Genomic DNA, 16,326 nt, shown 5'->3' with positions numbered 1-16,326 from the left:
AGAAAAGTGGATGGTTACATTTCACAATGAAGCCTGGTAAATTCGAGCATTTTCTGTTAATATACACAGACAAACCATAATGCACAGATTTGTCCTGATGAAATATTCATCCGCCTATATTGATGACACTGCCTGACTTGCTGTGCACTTCCAGCATTCTCTGTATTTAGGCATGTTCTAGATGCATGTTATGTGTAGGTCTCACTTTCATTCTGATTTATTTTAAGTTAAAGGTGTCATAAAAATATAATAATTTTCATAATATTGTGATTTATTGTAAAGGGAGGTTAATAGTGGGGTTTGGATTAGAGAGTGTGTGTATGCGTGTGTGTGTGTGAGAGGGGGAGAGAGGTGGGGGGGATTTAACTGGATTGGAGACAGCTGGTCTGGAGGTTTTGAGTTATCAACAAGAAATTAGGTTTGAGATGCTAAATACGTAAACATGGCTGTAGTTTTAGAATGTGAGGTGTAAGGAAAATTTGGATTTTTAGATAAATTAGGTTAGTCTGAATTTCAAAGAGATGGTAAGATGTTACACCTAGCCAGAAGAAGCTAAGCCAAACAGTGTGTTTATTTTCCCAAAGGTTACTGATATAATTAGTACTATGGAAGGTTTATATTATGAGAAAAGGAAAGTTACAATGACATATTGGAACAATGGAATTTGCATTACAAAGGGAGAAACCTGTATAAAGGAGATGAGGCTATTGTAAGAGGAGAAGGAATTCTAAGATCTAACAGAAGTGTGAAAAGCCTCTAGCCATTGTGCATCAAATTGCTGTCTACAGGAACCAAAGCTGAGAAAACCCATTTCGAATGCAACTGTCCAGAGTAGTGTGTTGCTTTGCCTGGGTCTGTTTAAGTCTATTTGTTTTTACTGTTGCTTTAATGGAGGTGTAACTGGGAGCCAGAGTAAATAGGGGTTTTAGGAGTTATTATAATAGTATTTTGTAGACTTATGTATGTGCTTGAAATCTTTTCTTATGTTGATAAGTGTTTAATTTAGTTTTCTAAAACTTCTGAAGTCGCGGTAGTTTTATTACGTCTTAAGTCAAGGCACACATCTCGAAATAAAATACAAATTGCAAAACAGTTGTGACCACGTGATCAAGTTTCCCTCATGGATTTGATCCGCCTAGCACACATCATTTGCCAGGTCATAACAAGGGCAACTTGATTTGTAGTACAGTTCTGCTAAGGACATGCAGTTGGAGGGATCAAGGCTAGTGTTGACCACAACAATATTACTACTAGCTCCAGATCATAATGCAATAGCAATATAAGGTGACTGACAGCTTTAATAAATATAAATATGTAAGTTGAGCAGATTTTTATTTTAAAGTTGGCCTTTTTAAATGTTGGTAACCTACTGATATACAATCTTAAACAATGGTAACATGGCCAAACAACTTAATAATAGTATACAGTCTAGGACATATGATGTAAAGAATGAGGTTGTTGTGAGAATGAAAAGATGCAGAGGACGGTACTAGTCTGGTCTGACTTGAAAAATTCTTTCCTCCCTCGATAACATAATTTCTCCAGCTACTTCAATGATGATTAAGTAGCATCATGTAAATAATTTACCAGACAATATGCTGAAACAAAAATACTGCAGAAGTTAGAAATCCTGAAATAAAAGGAAAAATGCTGGAAACACGCAGCAGGTCCTATCCTCTACATTAAGTTTGAGGTCAGGGTGGCTCCCCTCCTTTGCAGCTGTCTTCTCTGGAAGATCTGTTGTCAAATAAATATTATCCACCCCACTCTGCTCAATTGAGACTCCACTGTGCAAGGTGACATGCCCCTCTTCTGTAAAGTGAGTTCTGAACAATACTAATTTTTAAGGTCTATTGAACTTCATATAATTTACAGTTTTTTTTCAAATAACCTCAGTGACAAAATTTTGGTCTAGGGAGGCTTTTATTAATTCTGTACCCCTGTCACAAATTTTCATTTCATGAGACCATGCTATTTGCATGAATGAAACTTTTAGGTTTTTTTGTACCACATCAAGATTTCAATGCTGATTCCAAGATAATGGACAGCAAACAACTAATGAACAATGGAAAAAGAATGCAGAGGGAGGTAGTATTATATTCCTCGGCAAGACATCTGTCGATTAAGTATTTTAATATTAAGGGTTCTCTATATTTGGATTCTGTTTGATATATATAATTTATGGCTTAGTTCCAACATTACCCACTGTAGGACAGTACAGCAGAAATCTATTTTTTTTGTCATTAATCTACCTGTTGCTGATTCTGACCATCCCAAAGAAGAAATCTTCAATTTAGCCATTGATTCTGTCATTTGCAGCACCTGGAGACAGGAGGAACAGAATCTAATGAGCAGTTGGACATTAAAAAAACCAAAGGCCCTGGCAAAGCATCAGTGTGTTAATGCTCATTGCCATAGACAGTGCAACACGGGTCCTAGTCCAGCTTAATTGAAAAAAATTGAAAGGACAAGTCACATCTGAGCAGGATCTGGACATCTTCTGTCCCTTAGCTACAGGAAGAACTGGTGATGGCCCTGAAGGAAGTTGTACACCTGTCCTTACTTGCAAAAAGATGCTTTGATCAACAATGTGAGTCAAGGATAATGGGGGCAAGAAAGTGGAGTTAAGGCCAGAATCAGATCAGCCATGATCTTATTGAATGGGGGATCAGGCTCAATGGATGAATGGCCTACTCCTGCCCCTATTTTCTTACGAGCTTATAAAAATGCCATATCAGGCAAAACAAGAAAATTGGATAAGTTATGGAAAAAATTGAAATGCATACTTGAAAACAAAAATGAAAAGTCATTGTCATTCAAGTCTGTTTAGTATTAATGATTTTATGTGGCATACACAAATCATGTATATAAGCCATTGGCTGCTCTTTTACCCAAGTTGTTGCCCCATAAAGGTGCATCTGAAGACTGATATGTGAAGAACTGAAGTATATTTTAACAAGTTTCTGCTGGCCGTAATGTTGTCATGTTCCAATAATCATTCTGCAAAATGAAACTGCAACATTGTTCAAATAGAGGATTGAAGGGTGATAATACTTAACGATTACAGTTAATTGTGTGACAGGAGACACTGCTCTGGCTCAACTAATTATGTTCTCACTTGGAATACAACAGTGCTGTAACTCTGCACCACATCCTCAGGTCTGGAAATAGGATTATGATGAGTTGTCATCTGACATCCAGAAGGAACTTGGTAAAGCCAGTAGAAAATGTTGCACAGATAGGCAGCTTCAAGGAATCATGTCGATCAAAGAAATTGGAGTACACATTGTGCCATTTACGAAACACCCGAGTGATAGACCTGGACCATATTCATGCTCGTCTCCTAAAAGTTGCTCCAAATTGGATAAGGGGTAGACAGAGAATGAAGAGGTAGATGGGAGCACTGTTGTTGTTTCTAGATACAATGGAGGATCTATTGGAAAGGAAAACTGCCAAAGAATCTTGTTGATATTGGCTCTTAACATGGTTCTTCAGATAGTTACAGTAGATACTTTAAGTGCTTTGGAGACTTGCAGCACAATCAAAAAGGAACAGGCTGGCTTTCTCTTGCATTAGGAATGTGTGAGGCATGTTATATTTTTATGCATGATACCAGAGAATCATAAAGCTCAAGGGAAATATATAGACCGAGGTTTCCTTTTTTAAAAAAAATGCTTTCTATTCAATGTTAGGTATTGTGTGGTAATATGGCCTTACATGGCTTCAAAAGGGGGTCTCAAAGATCATGAATGCAAGCTGTTGATTCATACTGACACTGGCTGCTTTGGTTTTTTTTCTTCAGATAGAAAACTATAAGCATGTGCCATAGAAAGTGTGTGCCTCAACATCTTTCACTGTTCAGAATTACTAGGCACGTAATGTAGGGGCTTTTTTCAGTCCATGTGTGAGATCTAGGACCAAGGTGAGAGTTGAAATTTGTTGCAAAAACAGAGGATGGCAACAGAACGCGAGGTCTCCTGTTCACATTATCCTGCCACTCAGTATGATGTAAGAGTAGTCAGCCTCACAGCAGGCATGTCTCTATGCCAAAAACTTCATATGAAGGCTAGAATAAACCAGTTCATGTTGAATAAACCTGATACAAGGAATTGTACTTGAAGATTTAGCTTTCATGGTGGCTGGCAGGTTTTAAGTTGTCCTTTATAGGTCCTTGCATCACACCAGAAGCACATCTGTCATACAACTGACAAGGAAACACTGAAAGTTGGAACAACTGCTGCTAGAAGGCACCAGCTGAAGCCCATATACGAGAACATGGTTCTTTTATTCATGGTTTGACGCATACCATGATTAGGTTGCAGAGAGGAAAGATTGGTGCAGCCATTCAGGGGAGTGTGGTGTGCAATCATGCTGTGTTCAGGGGATATTGGCACTTATGCATTTTATCATGAACCATACTGTTCACCATGCTGCTTGTAAGGAGTTCTGCAGATATCTGCAGTCTGTCTAGCGCATGTTTATTATTTATCTAATGACCAAAAGTGACATTGTTCCTTGGTTAAGGTAAGCAGTCTATAATCCTACAACAAGATGTTCCCATAGCTAGGCCACCTGAATGCTTATGACAAGTCTCTGGAAATACTTCAGCAAAACTGGGATTCAAATGGAATCTTATGACAAATTCCAATTCTTCTAAACTAAGTGGATTCTGAAGTGTGAAAAATGACAAAATTTCACAAAATCATGCTAATATAGCTTTGTTATGCTTTTCCGAAAATTGCTGAAGACAGACACATGTTGAAGCTCTTTGTGCTCATCAGAACACTTCTCAGGAATACCAATTTAAGGGGAAAGCAACAATTTATACTGTATAAGAAGAATGCTGGTTGGTTGGCAATTGGGCTCTGATTGGTAAAGGCATTGCCATGGAGAATGCACAAATTGATGGTGACTGACAGTTAATTGCCAAGTACTGTCTGAAATTTAAACCAGGCAGTTTGACCCTGATTGGTCAAGGCATTGCCCTGAGGAATGAGTCAGTGTATCGCTGTCATTTAGTTTGTTTAGCTGAAACAGGCGCAACGTGTGTACATGTTCTTTATCTCTGCAAAGAACAGGGCCCCATGTATGTAGCTTCCAGTACATGCAAATGCGAGCCTGAATGACAATCATAAATTGATTGTCAGGGTAATTCTTAGCACACTAAAGATTATTTAGCAAACATTGTCCAATCGCGGAATCACATCTAATGTTGGACACTGAGTTTTGCAAACACAGCTAGTTGGTTATGGTCTGTACCTCTCCCGCTGCGAACAGCGGTTGGGACATGCTGTTTGGTACGATCTGCCAGTCTTTGAGACGTATGGCTTACATACCTAGCATCAGACTGGCACTGAAATTCATATACCACATTACGCATTTGTGTGATGGGCAGAACATCTTGTTGGCTTGACAACAGCATCCTGTTAGTGGCAAAAAGTACTTTTGTTGCTACTGTACACTCAATTGGTGCATTCTCCATGACAATGCCTTTACCAATCAGAGTCCACTTGCTATCCAAGTAGCACTCTCTTCTCAGACAATATAAATTGTTTTCCCCTTATATTGCTATTCTTGCAAAGTGTCCTGATGAGTACAAGACAAAAATCTTTGACATTTTTTTCAGCAATAATCAAGTTCTTTACTACCAAACTATTTTCAGAAAGTGTGAAAAACTATTACATTTTTTGTGCAAAGCTAACAGTGAGACATAACCACTGATGAAGGGGATTGACATTGAAGGCAGAATGCCAGAATGAGACTACTGAAAAGTCATGTGGTCACATACGGCATAATGGAAAGGAGACCACCTGAATCTTAAGAGACTAATGAGTTTGAACTCTTAAAAGGACAATGTTTGAGTCTCTTTAAAATCTTTGTAACTCTTTTGAGCACAAACACATTTCCATCTGTTCCTATTCAGATGAAGTTACATTGTTTGCCATTGTGAGATTTGAACTCTTGATCTTGGGGTTACAAACCCAGTACCATAACCACCTGGCTATTTAGGCCAAGCTTGAGTCTCTTTAATGTGCAGTACAGTATTTGCAGGCTGAATTACGCTAATTTTGATCTCAGCTGCAGTAAGGACAATGAAATGTGACATACCTTTTTCTCTTCCTTTGATGCAAGCTTTTCCACTCCTTTGCGTTTTTTCTTAACCTTTTTCGGTGCATTTGTTGGGCAGTATGCTAGTAGATCCACTCGAGAATGAAACTGATATAGGCCACTCTCAGCATCATAATAATAGTAAATTCCAGTGCTTGGGTCATAGTAAAGCTGATTTGTCTTGATAAAAACAAATGGTTGGTTACAAATTCTGGTAACATACTGGTGAGTTAACATGCTTCACCACAGAGTGATAACAGAAGTGCACATACATAGAAGCTTGTGATCCTAATGGGAAATTCTGGTAAGAGTGGGGAGAAAAATGATCAGGAAGGGACAAGATATTTCTCATGGATGGAGAACAATGTGTGTGTAAACTACAGGCATACCTACACATCTCAGAATCACAGAGTGCCCATCGAGTTTGCCAACACATGAGAAACACCTGACCTACCTACCTAATCCCATTTACCAGCACTTGGCCCATAGCCTTGAATGTTATGTTGTGCCAAGTGCTCATCCAGGTACTTTTTAAAGGATGTGAGGCAGCTCTCCTCCATCACCATCCCAGGCAGTGCATTCCAGACCATCACCACCCTCTGGGTAAAAGAGTTTTTCCTCACATCCCCCTAAACCTCCTGCCCCTCACCTTGATACTTATATCCCCTTGTGACTGACCCTTCAACTAAGGGGAACAGCTGCTCCCCATCCAACCTGTGCATGCCCCTCATAATCTTGTACACCTGATCAGGTCACCCCTCAGTCTTCTCTGTTCCAATGAAAACAATCCAAGTCTATCCAACCTCTCTTCAAAACTTAAATGTTTCATCCCAGACAACATCCTGGTAATCTCCTCTGCACTCCCTCCAGTGCAATCACATCCTTCCTATAATGTGGTGACCAGAACTGCACACAGTACTCCAGCTGTGGCCTCACCAAGGTTCCATACAACTCCAACATGACCTCCCAAATTTTATAATCTATGCTTCGATTAATAAAAGCAAGTGTCCCATATGCCTTTTTCACCACCCACTAACATGCCCCTCTGCCTTCAAAGATCTATGGACACACGTGCCAAGGTCCCTTTGTTCCTCAGAACTTCCTAGTGTCATGCCGTTCATTGAATACTTCCTTGTCAAATTACTCCTTCCAAAGTATATCACCTCACACTTTTCAGGGTTAAATTCCATCTGCCACTTATCTTCCTGTAGCCCAAGACATTCAACCTCACTGTTAACCACCTGGCCAATCTTTGTGTCATCCACAAACTTACTAATCCTACCCCCCACATAGTCAACTATGTCGCTTATATAAATTACAAATAATAGGGGACCCAGCACAGATCCCTGTGGTATGCCACTGACTGGCTTCCAGTCACTAAAGCATCCTTCTGTCATCACCCTCTGTCTCCTACAACTAAACCAATTTTGAATCCAGCTTATCAAGTTACCCTGTATTCCATGTGTATTTGCCTTCTTTATAAGTCTCTCATGTGGGACCTTGTCAAAGGCTTTGCTGAAATCCATATGAACTACATCAACTGTACTATCCTCATCTACACACCTGGTCAACTCCTCAAAAAATTCAATCAAATTTGTTAGGCATGACCTCCGTCTGACAAAGCCATGCTGACTATCCCTGATCAAACCTTGCCTCTACAAGTGGAGATAGATTCTCTCCTTCAGGATTTTCTCCAATAGTTTCCCTACCACTGACGTAGACTCACTGGCCTGTAGTTCCCTGGCTTATCTCTACAACCCTTCTTAAATAGCGGAACCACATTAGATGCTCTAGCTTTAGCTCTGAAGATGATTCATATGGACCCGAAACGTCTGATTATCTCTCTACAGATGTGCCAGGCCTGCTGAGTTTCTCCAGTATTTTTTGTTTTTATTTCAGATTTCCAGCCTTTGCAGTATTTTGCTTTTATCCACAATGGAAAGGCACTGGCTTATCAGAGAAGTGTAGCAATGCATTGCTAAACAATTTTCAGTATTACCATTGTGCCTTTTTTAAAAATGGCCAATGCGTCTTAATTTGAAATTACAAATGGTATTGTAAATTTACAGCAATCTGCTACATTTAATAATGGTGCTCAAAATTATGAGGGATCTTAACAGAGTAGATAGGTAGTAAACATTCACTGGCAGGAAGGCTGGTAACCCAAGGACACAGATTTAAAATAAATATCAAGAAAAGCCACAGGAGATATGGAGAAATATTTTCACTTAGCAAATTATGATCTAGAATGCAAGGGAGTTGGACTAATTCAGAGAACAGGCAAGATGTGTTGCATGATTCTATAACACAGCTTTATGGAAGACCTGAACATTAATTTTGCAAAAATTAAGTTGACTCAGAGATTGGCTGGATTCAAGAACTGATACACAACTTATAAGAACAAATATAAAAACATGCAGGTATAAAATAATATTGTCACAGAAATTAAACAATATTTAACTCAAAAATAAGTACATGCCTTTTCATAGAATTAAGATCATAGAAAGTTCAGCACAGAAGCGGATAGTTGCGTCAGCAGCATAATAGAGCTGTTCATTGTATGGTAACCTCATTTCCTGCTCTTTCCCCATATCTTTCAATATTTTTGTTGTTGAAAAGTTTCTCTAATTCTAGCTTAGCTGTTGTGACTGACCCCTGTGTAAAAAATCTTGTAATCTCACAATCACCAACGCCCCCCCCACCCCCCCGCCCCATTTTGCTTCTAATTTCCTAAATTCACCACAGTGGAAATAATCACTATTAACCTTTTCAAAGCCTCTCAATGTTTAACAGTTCTCATCAATCCTGCCTTTAACTTCCTTTGTTGCAGTGAATGCAACATTAATCTATTCAGTACTTCATTATAACTGAAATTCTCTTCCCCATATCATCCTACAAATCTAAGTTGCATCTCCATTATGGTTCCAATATCTTTTTTATAAAAGGTGCCTAAAGTTGCCCACATTACTCAACTACGTCTACCTAATATCTTGTATGGATTTATCAACATTCCTTCCCTTTTTAATTTCCACATCTTTATTGTAAAACACAGCCGATTAATAATTCAGTTATTTTTAAAAATACTGGTTTATTAAAGTGAACTCAATAATGAAACAATGTATATTACCGAATCATAGTAGAAGCCAGTACTGTAATCATAATACATCCCACTGCTTTCATCATAGGTGAAGCCTGTCTGTGACATAGCAGCTTCTGCAGTAGCACGCAAACTGTCTGCCAATGATGTATTCTCCAAGTCCTTGAAAGGCAAGATAACATTGGTTTATATCAAATAAATGTACTGAAGCTCTTCACCTTTTGCATCTCCAAGCTTATTGAACTTCTGCATTTTATTTTAGCTGCAGTGATGGATCAGGATTTTATTTTGGACAAAGTACAGTTGCATCACTACTACAATAGTCAGCTGCAAAGGAGGAAACATTAGGAGGAATGACACAAACTGTGGGCAAAGGAGGTGGTTTCTGACGAGGAGGGGGAAGTGGAGAAGCACAGGGGTTTTAGGGAGAGAATTCCAAAGTGTGAAGCCCAGGCAGCTAAACAGCATAGCTGTCAATGGTGGGACGAAGAGTGGAGAGTTCAGGAAGCAGTGTGTTAGGCTTCAAAAGATAGGGAGAAACAAGGCCATGAAAGGATTTAAGCTAAGTAGGTAGTGGCTTGGTGGTAATCGCACTGTGCGAGTAATCCAGAAACTCAGGCTAATAGTCTGGGGACATGGGTTCAAATCCCAGCATGGCAGATGGTGAAATTAGATTATTTTGATTAGCAAATCTAGAATATAAAGCTAGTCTCAGTAATAGTGACCATGTTGTAAAAACTCATCTGGTTCACTAATGTCCATTAATCTGCTGTCCTTAGTGTAGCCTATATGTGACTCCAGGCCCACAGAAATGTGCTTGCTATTTAATTGTCCTCTGAAATGGCCTAGCAAGCCACTCAGTTCAAGGGCAATTATGGATGGGCAACAAATGTTGACTGTGTCAGCGAAGGCCGCATCCCATGAAAGAATAAAGAAAAAATAGGGACGTGAGGGGAACTAGATGTCAATGTAAGAGTGATGGGTGAGTGGGATCTTTGTGGGATATGGGTTGCAGAATTTTGAAAAGGAATGATGGCCTTTTGAAAGGGATAGTGATCATATGCGAGGGGAAGAAGCCATTTACACTACCAATAACTGTTACTGTACATAGTGCCAGTTGTGATAAAGGGTGCAGATGAGGAAGCATTTGCTTAAAAACTGTCTAGATGGTTCAATTATCATTGCGCCATCATTACAAGAAGCTTTCCTATTGCAAAATGCATGCAGTTCGAATATTGTCTTTAGTGCAGGGGTATTCTAGAAATTCTGGCACTTCACTCAGGGAGCAACCCTTATGTGTAGCAAAAGATGGGGCAGGTAGGCCCAAGAATGACAGTATAAGCAAGCCTCTTGTCATAAAGCTATTAATGTATATGTTATTGGAAATTATTTAAAAAAAAATAAAAGTTTAGTCTAGGGGTGTTTTAATTGAATTAAAGACAGCTAGTCTGGGTGCTTTGATATACAGTAGTTTTGAGATGTAAACAGAAAGGTAAAGGTATATTTGCATTTTGTTGAATAGAGCATTCAAGAGCGGGAGTGAAATCTTGCACCTAGATAGGAGAGACCAAGCAATGTGTTTATATTACTAATAAAACTGGTACTATGAAAAGGTGGAGTTCAAAGGGCCTAATGATACAATGAGAATTTATATTCAAAGAGAAGTGCTGGTGATACAATAAGAATTTATATTCAAAGAGAAGTGCTGGGTTTAACAGAAAGCAGTTTTGTGTGTGCAAGACAGAGGCATGTAACATCAAAATAGCTGTAAGCTTATAGCTGTCTGCACAGGAACCAAAGTGAAAGGAACAAAAACAAAAATAGCTGGAAAAACTCAGCAGGTCTGACAGCATCTGTAGAGAGGAATACAGTTAACGTTTCGCGTCTGTATGACTCTTCGTCAGAACTGCATGACAGTTAAAGTGAAAGGAACCTCATTTTGAATTGGTAAGGTGAAAATGCTTTGCCTGGTGTCTGCTTAAAGTCTATGGGTTGTTGTTGCCTTAGTAGACATTAGTTTGGGAATTTGTTGAAAAGCTATTATAGTAGTAATTTGTAGCCGTGTGTATATGTTTAACTTGTGTAAATTCATAAATGTCTCATGTAATTCGATATAAAAACCTCTAGAGAACTGGTGGTTTTATTCCTGAATTTAGAACTGCATCTCAAACATACCAATTGAAATTATAGGTTATGATAGTTGTTTAAAGTTTTCCTCTGGAATTTTAAATAACAGCCTTTACCGACTGCTGTGTTACAACACTCATTAAAACGCAGAACTGATGGCAATTAACTTGAATAGATCTCACTATGAACTTCACATCTGCTATGGCCTTTGAGCTCCAAATAAACTGTTTGCTCATTTAAAACAGCTTACTTATTGTTTAATAAAGTGCATTCACTCTTGAAGCTGGACCTGGCTTTTTTAGAAAGTTGGGTTGTATTGGTTTATTGATGCATCATGCAGTTTTAACTGAGTTATTGCTTTTGTGATAGTTTTATCACTCTGTTGTTTACTACTGAATTTTTGCAGATCTCCAGCCACAGCATTGTTCCTGCCACTAGCTGCCAAATTTAGCTCTAACTACATTGATTAGAATTGAAATTTTCTTGGTTCTGCCAATTGCTGTCAGGGTTTTGGAGGAGAAAGAAAAGTTCATACAGAAGGAAGGCAGACAGGTGTGCTTACACAGGTATTTACTGCTCCTCAGAACCAGCCCAGAAACGACTAGCTTTGGACACTGGCAGACCTATTTAAGTCACATCTTCATGAAGGAAGCTGTGACAGAATTATGCAGCCTGATCTGCACAGATACAACATAAGGCATAAAACTTCACTTGTATTGCTGATTATGTATTATTTTATTCAAGTATCAATACTTCAGTAAGACATTGTAACTAAAATGGTCAGGAAACATTAATTAGGAGCAATATTTTCACCTTAACTCTGGTTTCAACTGTAACAAATGATACCTACCTCTGCATTTTCAGTGTTATGGTCTCCGGATCCATCTGGGAGTATTGGTTTCTCAGGATACCCTATGTACTGATAGCCATCTGTCTGGGCCTCTTCTCTGTATTGATAGCTGTTCATCTGAGCCTGTTCTGTGTACTGATGGCCGTCTGTTTGAGCCTGTTCTGTGTACTGATGGCTGTCTGTTTGAGCCTGTTCTGTGTACTGATGGCCGTCTGTTTGAGCCTGTTCTGTGTACTGATGGCCATCTGTTTGAGCCTGTTCTGTGTACTGATGGCCGTCTGTTTGAGCCTGTTCTGTGTACTGATGGCCATCTGTTTGAGCCTGTTCTGTGTACTGATGGCCGTCTGTTTGAGCCTGTTCTGTGTACTGATGGCCATCTGTTTGAGCCTGTTCCATGTACTGATGGTCGTCTGTTTGAGCCTGTTCTGTGTAGTTGGCTGTCTGTGCCTGTGTTTGAAACAGAGTAGAGGCCTGAATTACATCCTGGTTTTTTCCACAGGCTCCATGAATTTCAAGCCCTGACACATCGCTCCTGCCATTCTGATCGCTGTTCAACTGGTAGTGACAACCCTGAGCTTCATTGCTACAATAACCTAGGAAACAGAAAGACAAAGTACTGTAATGAGATTTAGGCACTTATAATTTCTACAATATTTAGTTTATTTAAGCCATTTTAGCATCTTTCCCTAAAGGGATTTTATTATATAAGTTTCTTTAGAAAAGTGTAATATTGCAAACATATCTGGAGTTGCTAGAAGCAACTGTTAACTAATTCTGGGAATTACCTCCAATACTTTTATAAGTTGATAAAATTGTTGTCAATTGATGAATAAGCTTCAAATTTTTCTCATATTAAAACAATCAGGAAGGTTGCAGATAGAAAACTGTCTCCCATCACTCTGTTAGTAGTCAAGTTTTATGTTCCGAAGACAAATCTCAACATCTACCTTTATAATGATGGGGAGTGCAAAGGTATGTCTGAACTCCTTTATCAACTGTGTCATTTTCTTCCTTTTCACTTCCATGGATTTTTTCAGTGAGATCTTTAACCTGTAAACATAAGACAAAGTTTCATTTCTTTGCATACTGATCACAAAACAACTTTTTAATTACTTATAATCAAAATTACCAGTTGGTAATACTCAATAAAATAGCAATTAAATGTATTACATAGAATTTATAGCACAAAGACAGTTTATTCGGCTTAATTGGTCTCTGCGGGTGTTTATGTTTTACACAAGCCTCCTCCCACTAATTCTCAGTGCATCCTTCTATCCCTTTCACCCTTGTGTGGTTAGCTAGCTTCCCTTAAACATAGCTTTGTTATTAATCAATTACTTTATGCAGCAACATTCCACAACCAGTCAAGAACAATGGTCATTAACGCATGAGAAAACGCATCACTAATCTACTATTTCATAACATATCTATCTACTAAAAGAGGGAACAATAGTATGCAGTTCCTGTTTGTAGCTCATCAGATATCACACGCTTGCATCGTTTTCTGTATAAAGATCTGAGCGCATGTTCTAGCATCACTCTCCTTGATCATTCCAGATTTCATATTGCCAAACAGCCACTAATCTCAACCCAACAACTGTAAGTAGTGAGAAAAATTTACCAATACAGAAAAGCAAAATTCAATTAATCAAACCACAGAAGCCTGCTTCAAAAATTGTTTTGGCTGCTGTTTTTTGCTTAACTAGCCCACCAAACAAGTGAAGATTTTAAAATAAAACCTATATCATAGTGAATTCATTTTCCTGCTCCTGAAAAATACAATCAGCTCCTTAAACTTCATTATTCCAACCTTCCCCAACAGCACTGCATCCTAACCCCCTCAGTCCTTGTGGGCTCTGAGATCTCTCCCTCCAATTGTCCCAAATCCTTGTAACCTCCTCCCAGTACCTATACACATGTAACTAACCCTATTGCTGCTGCATCCTGCAACTCCCTCCACCAATAATGTCAAACTGAAATACCTCAAAGACTATAAACCCACTGCTCCTATCCTCTGGAATCCCCATTCCAATACTGACACCCAGCAACTCTCCTCCCCAAAACTCCAATGACTTGCCAGCATATCATCCCAAAGTTGTTCAACCCAAAAATCGCATACAGCACCACCTCCTCACTTTCTAGATTCCACTTCAATGCTACCGAGCCATCTAAAACCTGACCGCCTCTACTCGCTCGGAACATCATTCCTACCATCTAAATTTTTAAAAGGCGAGATGTAAAACAGAGTACATAGATAAACAAATATTTTGTCAAAGCAATGCTATTAGAGTTAAAATGTAAACATAATCACAAAATTTAAGCTCCAAAATACCACTATCATTCACATAAATTTTTCAATTTCTCTTATTCAGTCACTAAATCTGACGATTACATAGCATAAAGTAGTTGATTCAGTGAACAAAACCATAGATCTTCTAAAAAAATATATGGTTTGGTCATAATTTAGTCATTTTTTGTACTAAATATTCCAATTTTTGAATTAAATAATGTAATTAACTCAGCAAATTGAGAATTTAGTGTGAGTTGAATCAGATTCAAAATTGATGACAATTAGAGTATGACATGTCACTGTTATCTAATTAACAGAGTTGATAAGGTGGTGGTAGTGGATAGGTAGTGGATACCTAAAATTGTTAAGCTCCAGGATTGGATGAGATGCATCCAAGGGTACTGAAGGGAGTGAGAGTGGAAATGGCAGAGGAACTGGCCATAATTTTCCAATCTTCCTTGGACTCAGGGGTGCTGCCAGAGGAATGGAGGATTGCAAATGTTACACGTCTATTCAAAAACAGATGTAAAGATCATCCCAACAACTACAGGCCTGTCAGTTTAATCTTGATGGTGGGGAAGCTTTAGAAACAATAATTTTGGACAATATTAATAATCACTTGGGCAAGTGCAGGTTAATTAAGGACAACCAGAATGGATTTGTTAAGGGAAAATCATGTTTAACTAACTTGCAAGTTAGTTAAACCCTCAACAGAGAAGGTTGGTGAGGGTAATGCTATTGATGTGGTGTACATGGACTTCCAAAATGTATTTGATATGGCACCGCACAATAGGCTTGTGAGCAAACTTAGAGCTCCCCAGCAATCAGTGTTAGGACCCCTGCTCTTGATATATATTAATGACCTAGACCTTGGTGTCCAGGGCACAATTTCAAAAATGTGGACCATGAGGAGGATAGTGAAGAATTTCAAAAGGACATAAGTTGATGGAATGCGCAGACCAGTGGCAGATGAAATTTAATGCAGAGAAGTGTGTTGTGATTCATTTTGGTAGGAAGAATGCAGCGACACAATATAAAATAAAGGGTACAATTCTAAAGGGAATGCAGGATCATTGTAGCGACAGGACACGGTGAGACAGCAGCTAATAAAGCATACGGCATCCTAGGTTTTATCAAGAGGGACAAGAGTACAAAAGCAAGCAAGTTATGTTAAACTTGTATAAAAGCAGTGTGTCCAGTTCTGGGCATCGCACTTTATGAAGGATGTGAAGGCATTAGAAAGGGTGCAGTAAAGATTCACAAGAATAGTTCCAGGGAGGAGGAACTTCAGTTACTTGGAAAGACTGGAGAAGTTGGGATTGTTCTCCTTGGAGAACAGAAGGTCGAGAAGAAATTTGGATTTGATACAGGTATTCAAAATCACAAGGCGTTTGGACAGAGTAGATAAGGAGAAACTGTCCCCTTGATGAGGTGAAAAGATTAAGAAACAGAGGGCCCAAATTTAAGATAACTGGCAAAAGAAGCAATGGCAACATGAAGAAAAACTAATTCATGCAGCGACTGGTCAGGATCTGGAATGCACTGCTTGTGAATGTGGTGGAAGCAGGGTCAATTGAGGCTTTCAAAAGGGAAATGGATCATTATCTGAAAAGGAAAGATTTGCAAGGTTACAGAGGAAAGGCAGGGGGGTGGCCGGAGATGAATTGTTCTATCAGAGGGCTAACATAGACATGACAGGCCAAATTACCTTTTCCTGTGCTGTAACAATTCTATGGTATCAGCTCCAGTTATAAAAGTTATCATTTGACATGTTTTCTTCAAACTTTTAATGTTACATCATCTATTTTAATCTCTAACATATGTCATTGTATATTTTCTGACATATTAAGCTTA

General features: G+C 38.8%; 1 protein-coding gene across 1 annotated transcript in view; it reads right to left on the bottom strand.

Moving 5' to 3' along the window:
- The window catches only part of aggf1 (angiogenic factor with G patch and FHA domains 1), a 59,584-nt gene that overhangs the window by 27,938 nt on the left and 15,320 nt on the right, over nucleotides 1-16,326 (bottom strand). The window contains exons 4-7 of the mRNA XM_041186861.1: nucleotides 13,130-13,232; nucleotides 12,183-12,775; nucleotides 9,236-9,367; nucleotides 6,109-6,288 (exon numbers count right to left, since the gene is read on the bottom strand). Of these exons, the coding sequence (XP_041042795.1) occupies nucleotides 6,109-6,288; nucleotides 9,236-9,367; nucleotides 12,183-12,775; nucleotides 13,130-13,232 (1,008 nt within the window). The remainder of the gene's footprint in view (nucleotides 1-6,108; nucleotides 6,289-9,235; nucleotides 9,368-12,182; nucleotides 12,776-13,129; nucleotides 13,233-16,326) is intronic.

Source organism: Carcharodon carcharias, chromosome 4 (assembly GCF_017639515.1).
Source record: "Carcharodon carcharias isolate sCarCar2 chromosome 4, sCarCar2.pri, whole genome shotgun sequence".
Lineage (NCBI taxonomy): Eukaryota > Metazoa > Chordata > Chondrichthyes > Lamniformes > Lamnidae > Carcharodon > Carcharodon carcharias.
Note: the sequence above shows the minus strand (reverse complement) of the source record. Positions and strands in the feature narration are given on the sequence as shown.